The 7,051-nt window shown below is 26.7% G+C and overlaps 1 protein-coding gene across 1 annotated transcript; it reads right to left on the bottom strand.

Annotated features, from left to right (window-relative positions):
- Window positions 1-217: 217 nt before the first annotated feature.
- Window positions 218-4,055, bottom strand: LOC145941072 (uncharacterized). Its single transcript, XM_083046880.1, has 8 exons — window positions 3,857-4,055; window positions 3,621-3,745; window positions 3,051-3,187; window positions 2,631-2,761; window positions 2,247-2,482; window positions 2,004-2,163; window positions 548-767; window positions 218-347 (listed from the first exon to the last, which is right to left on the bottom strand). Exons 1-8 carry the CDS (start codon window positions 4,053-4,055, stop codon window positions 218-220), a joined length of 1,338 nt encoding a protein of 445 aa, XP_082903006.1.
- Between the last annotated feature and the right edge of the window lie 2,996 nt (window positions 4,056-7,051).

Raw genomic sequence — 7,051 nt, 5'->3', positions numbered from 1 at the left:
ATTAATAATTTATAGTACCATTAATAATAATTTTGTACCCTGTGCCATTTCCAAAAAAACCGTGGCGCTGCTACCTCAATAATTAAGCTAGCAGGACCACATTAAAAAAAAATAAAAAAATAAAAATAAAAGCAGAAATGCAAAGGACTGAATTTGTACTAATTTGTACCAGCAAAAAAAGCTCAAAATAGTCATCCCTTCTGCGTCAAAACAACCCTCAATTGAACTCGGCCCCATTGAGCTCAAGAGTAAAGTACCTATCACCACGAGCAGAATCAATCGCTACTTGCACATTTAATTTGGCATAGTTTGTACCGCGAAAATATGAAGTTTCAGATTTTGTACCCCTGCCGTTCGTTCAGAAACTACCCTTGATTCTTATTAAGCCCAAGAGTAAAGTACCTCTTCCCACAAGCAGAATCAATCGCTACTTGCACACTTGATTCGGGATAATTTGTACCACAAAAATATTGAGTTTGAAATTTTGTACCCCCGCCGTTAGTTCGGAAACTACTCCCGACTTTTATTAAGCTCAAGAATAAAGTACCTCTTTCCACGAGCAGAATCAATCGCTACTTGCACATTTAATTTGACATAATTTGTAGCGCGAAAATATGAAGTTTCAGATTTTGTACCCCTGCCGTTCGTTCGGAAACTACCCCCGACTCCTATTTGTCTCAAGAGTAAAGTAAAATAGACATCCTCTATGACATCCTCTCTAACATCCTCTATGATACACCTTAATGTACTGCTGCATCTGCAAGAACCTGAAGGAAAAATGGCGTCTAAGTACATATTCGTGAATAGAAAGTTGCACATATAAAAACTTTTATTTATATGTACTATCTATGAAAATAATTGTATATATATTTTTTATTAAGAAATAGAGCAAAACCACACATGTCTTTTCATTATTTCTTAACCTTTTAATACCTCATAACCTCTTGTGCTATTACGTTCCAACCCAGATAACACAAACACTTTCTATAAACATTCTATAAATATTTGTCGAGAATATTAGAATATTCTTACAATGTACTAGAGGATGTTTTATAAATGTACACAGAACGTTGAAATGAGACCAATTTAAATATTCCAGGTAAGGTTAAAAGAATATTTTTTATCATATTCCAAGAATATTCAAAGAAGATGTTTAGGACAATCTAAATGAATATTTATGGAATATTTCAGAACTAAATTTTAATATTCTAAATATTTATGCAAATACATATGTTGATAGAAAGGAAATAAAAATGAGAGCAACAAAATATGTTTTATCATATATAATAAAAAAATATAATTGTGATATAGGATTATAATTTATATATATATAATATATTTGAGAAAAAATAATTTATCAAATACATATAAATATACATATAATTTTAATCCTCTATTACAATTATATAATAAAACATATTTTGTTGTTCTCATTTTTATTTCCTTTCTATCAACATATGTATTTGCATCTAATCTGATTGATCGATGATATGTAATAATAAAAACTTGTATGCATAATATAAATTTCAACTTTTTATTACATATATTAGTATTTATTACACGTACATGTTAGTATTTATTTAATGTACGTGTTAAACATGTTATTAAAAAAAATTCATACAATAAAAAAAAATTTGTGCAATAAAAAAAATTCGTATAATAAAATACCTAAGTATTGCACTTATATAAATGTTTCATAATACTCTATTATAATAATGCTATAATAAATACTAATGTTATAATAATAATTATTATAATAATAGTTTTATAATACTGTTATAATAAAATTTCATATTGCACTTAATATATAGCGCTTATTGATTTGTTGCCTGTTTAGCATTTCTAAATTTTGCTTTTACAAGCCATGCCTTCATAACTGTTTCAATATCGCTTAATGTTATTGTATTGTGTGTTTTTACACTGCTTCTGTAAAATAAATTATGATATTATAGTTTTACATATATGTATATATATGCATGTGTATAAATTAAATTAATACTCACTTATTATAGCAGCAGAAATACGTAGTAAGGAAAATTTATTTTTTCCTTTAAATCCTATCCAACTATATTGTTCTGCCACTTCATTAGAAAATAATTGAATCATTATTCTTTTAATAGTATGTTTATACGTAGCTCCACCAATTTTTGATAATTCAATCACCTATTAATGTAAAATAATATATTTATAAAAATATTTATAAAAATTTCATTTTTTTTATTTATTTATTTAAATTCTATTTATACAAGCATATTAATATTGTTTTCGTCCGTCAAATACTCTTCTATAGCATTTAATTCGCTAATGTTTTTCAAAGGAAAATCAAATTTTTTAAAAATACTATCTTCATCATCTCTTATTAATGTTCTATCCTCTTGTGTTCCAATCTTTCTTAAAATTATTTGCATATCTTCAGACATTTGCGATTGTCTTAAATTAATAATATTTAATTGACGTAAGACTTGTCGTTTGAATGCAATATCTAAAAGAATATTTAAAAATGTTAAGTACATATTATAGAAAATGTTCGTCAATTAATAATAGCATTTCGGTTAGTGTATTTTGTGTGTGTGCGCGTGCGTACACGCGTGTGTATGTAAGTACAACAAAAGTTACTAAAAATACTTTACCATTATCAGGTTCATCAATATAACGAATATTTTCCTTAATTGTATCATCCTTAGAATACTGAGTTATATTTTTTTGCAATTTATTTGTGTTACTTGTAACGTTTACAGGTTTTACTGCATTTTCTTTATTGCTATCGCGAATAATTTTTTTTGCATTTGTTCCAAGTGGTTTTGCAGTTATGTACATATTCGCATCTATTTTTAAAATAATATTTAAAAATTTTTATTTTTAAAGATTATATATATTTATTTTTTAAATTATATGTACTTATTTTTAAAGATTATATATATTAATTTATTTATTTATAAAATGTTTTTTTTAATTCTGAATTTAAAAAGTATACCTGTACGATCAGATACAACAGGAAAGTGTGTAGAACATCCATCTTCATTGTTCGATGAAATTTCAGTAAACGATACATTTCGTGCTTCACTTGTACTGATAACAGATTTTTTTTTGTCTTATTTATTTGTTCCTCGGGATTAGTATCAAAATCCTTTTCTTGTACTTTATTTATTATTTTACATGAAGGTCCTGGATTTATTGACGTCCCTTTCTAAAACAAAATTATTTTTTATTTTATTTTTTAAAAATATTTATGAGTGTCTCATAATTCATGCATTCATAGGCAAATAGAAAGGACTAAATTTAATCAAAAAGTTCTGTAACATTTTGTAATGTTTATAATAATTAATGTATGTATTCATTTACAGATCTTTACATATAAATTAATTTCTCGTTAATTATTGCAAAAATTGCAAAATATTTTTCTAGTCAATTTAATCTGTGTTTTTTACTGCATGAGTGGTGTGTTATTCCTTTATCAAACACTCTATGTGTACATACACACAGGATGTCTAATGAGATGTGTGTGTCTAAAATATTTTTTTCATGGATTTTGAAAACTTACTTGTGTTATCAGAATCAGGTAGAGTAAGAAAATCTGCTGAATTTGTAATCATCTGATGAACTTTCATTAGTTAATGAACTTCGTGATTCGTCTGTATCATAAAGATATTTTTCTTTCTCCGAATTCTTTTTCCTTCAGGATCTGATGTCAAATCTGATGTGTCTTCTGCTGTACACGTCTTTGCTCTTGCTTTTACTAAATCAGCTATAACGAAAGAATGCAATATATAGTATGTAATAATTACTTATAAAACAAAAATAAATATGACAAAAACTAAATGTTTTATAACAAATTAATTCTTTGAATATCACTTACTGTAGGTACGTCCATTCCCCACTTTTCGAATTCTAAATAATGGCCATACACCAAATACTGGTTTTTCACATACTGCGACAGAATGAATTAATTTTTTGCCAGTGTATGGTGGCCAATAACACATATCATCATGCAACCATGCGACCGGTACAGCTTCGACTAAATTTTCTTCTATAAAATGTACTACTATCCACTCCATTGGGCAACTATATATCTTATATTCTTATTGTTAGTCTGAAGTCGAAATAATTACAAAACTCTTTTCATTCTCATTTGGTTAACAAAGCTAAATATGCAACACAATAATACTTAATATACTATAACTACTTATATAATATTTAATATAGATTTCTTCTTAATATCGTATTTACATAAGACATATACATATAATTACATATACAGATACATATATATATACATATATACATTTATACATTTATATTATTAACACAATGTATGAAGGAGAGGAAACACAACATAAGTATTATTATATGGAAAAATTATCATTTTGTTGGAAATATCTTCCACTAGTGACATAGATAATTCTTCGAGTTCATGTACTGAAAATATATCAAAATTTGAAGATTGAAATGGTTCAGAAATAAAACTTGTTACATTAATAAATTTTTTTCCAATTAAGTAGTACTTATTATCTTTAATAGCAAAATTTTCTATCAACACAATACTCTTATCTTTTAAATAACAGCAATTATTTCCAAAATGTGTACTAAATGACATATTATTTACAATCAATTTTTTTAATTGAGCAGAAAAATGTGTGATAGGTAAAGGACCTTCATGATATTCTTGTACCATTTGCAATTTTATTTTTTTTGACGGTTTAGTTATCAATATATTTTGTGATTCATGAATACGCTTTACAAGTTGTGCTAATGGATAATGAGATTTTCTAACTAATCGTTTTAGATATTGCATATAATTTTCAAAAGGAAATGCACTGTAAAGATCTAAAGGTCCAAAAACTCTGCAATCATCAACAACATGAATTAATCCATGCACATTGTGTGAAATGTATTCTGCTCCATAAATGACTTTAAATTGTTTCACAAAATATTTTAATAATGAGCATGCGTATTCTAAATACTTTGTATATAAATTAGCATTAATTAAAATTCTAACAGCAATATGTAAAGATATAAAATGTAAGTATTTGTCAGATGATAAGATATTTTTTAAAATAACTGGACCACAATACAATAAAAAAAATCTAAACTCAGTTGCTTTCCAGCGTGCAACTTCATTTAAAGACCGGGTTTTTCTTACAAAATCAGGAGGAATACAAGATTTTATTTCAATGAGATAGCTTGAAATAGATTGTATGTTGGTTTTTGATAATCTATGTGAAATAGGTCCAAAAAGCCATATATTTATTAGTTTTTTTACTACGCCAAGGCATACTAAATGCATGTAGTCAAGAGGAAAACTTTTTACCATGTTAATCGAAGGTATTTTTTCTAAAATTGATGTTCCTGTATGGTGTTCAGGTTGAACTCTATTACGGAAATTTTCATCCGTTCTTTCAGAATAATTTATTTCAGGATAACACACTCTGGCTTTTATATATTTTCCTCTTTGCATACATTTTGTACATGCAAAAAATCCAGTGTGATCTTTGCAAGAAGTAATGAGTGATTTTGCTGGAGCATCACATACAAATGCTTTAATTGCAAATGGTATAGCATGATTATTATAAATAAAACCATCTTCTGATAACTTTATAGCTTCAACTGTAAAATCTTCTAAAAACAAATTAACATTATTAGGTTTTTCATAACCATGATAGATACCTATCACAGATACATATTGTGGATATTCAGATATTGAACATAATATTGGATATATCTGACTACTAGACCTTTTGCTTAAAGGCAAACCATCAATATTAATAAATAAATTAATTTTTTCTGGCTGTTTCTCTAACAAATTAATTAAATTTTGAACTGCAAATTGAATTCCCATGTGTACATAAGTGCCTGAACCTACAGATTTGTAGGGTACATGTCGAGGAGTACAAAGTAAAGTTCTGGGATCTTGAGGCAAAGAAATATTTGTTTCTAATTTTAATAAACTTAATAAACTTCGTAAGGCATTATGTGAAATATTATACGATATTGCCCATGATCGTAATTCATTAATAAAATTATTACTTTGATTATGTAAATTTTGATTTTCTATATTTTGTTGTGATATTGGAGTATCACTTTCAATAACATTATCAGAGTTATCAGAAGATTGGCTATATGAGTCATGTGAAACATTAAAGCAATCTGTATTAAAACAGTCCTCTGTTTTATTAGAAGTACTATTACATTGGAAATCTTCTGTATTTTTTGTAATTAAAACATTATCATTTATACAATCATATTTAGAATTATTACAATTCTCCTGTGATAATGTAAAACATGTTGCGCTTCCTCTTTTAACATTTCTATAAAAAGTCGCTTTACTACGACGTTTCATTATATTGTTCTTGGAAAAATTGATGTGAAATTCTTAATGATAAATTAATGATTAAAAGAGCTTGTAAGAAATCAAAGGTTAAAAAATCTATCACTGTAAGCAAATAATACAACGTGAGGAAATGATAATAATATTTATTGTTTTTGATAATAATATATACTTACCTTCTCAATAAGAGCTTCTTTTTCTGTACAAGCTTACACACTTTTTATTTATCGTACACTATATATATACCATGAACGGACTCAACGGACTGTATACTTATTAATAAAAGCGAAAAAGAGATTGTTGGTTATGGGTAATGAGTGATTGTTCCATCTTTCTGAACGCCATCTACATCTTCAATACATTTGAATATTCTGTGAACATTTATGGAATATATAAATAATATATTCCTATAGCTGATTTTAACATGTTCTAGATAGATTTATAGATTATTCTTTATAAACAAGGATATTCTATAGAGATGTATAGATGATGTCTTTGAGAATATTCTCAAAAAATATATTTGATGCTACATAGAATATTCATGCAATATTGTGTGTTATCTGGGAAATATCATGCGTTTTCGAAATAATATTATTGTCGTTATTAATAATATTTTTATATTTTAATATCACTTCTTTCATTTTGGTCGGATCAATTTTTTCCGGTCTGCCGCGTACTGGATTCATATTGAAAATACTTCTCCGTTAATACTGTCTTATGTGACGA

This window comes from Prenolepis imparis, unplaced genomic scaffold, assembly GCF_030444845.1.
Source record: "Prenolepis imparis isolate NDT839.2.m4 unplaced genomic scaffold, iyPreImpa1.0 SCAF_9, whole genome shotgun sequence".
Lineage (NCBI taxonomy): Eukaryota > Metazoa > Arthropoda > Insecta > Hymenoptera > Formicidae > Prenolepis > Prenolepis imparis.
Note: the sequence above shows the minus strand (reverse complement) of the source record. Positions and strands in the feature narration are given on the sequence as shown.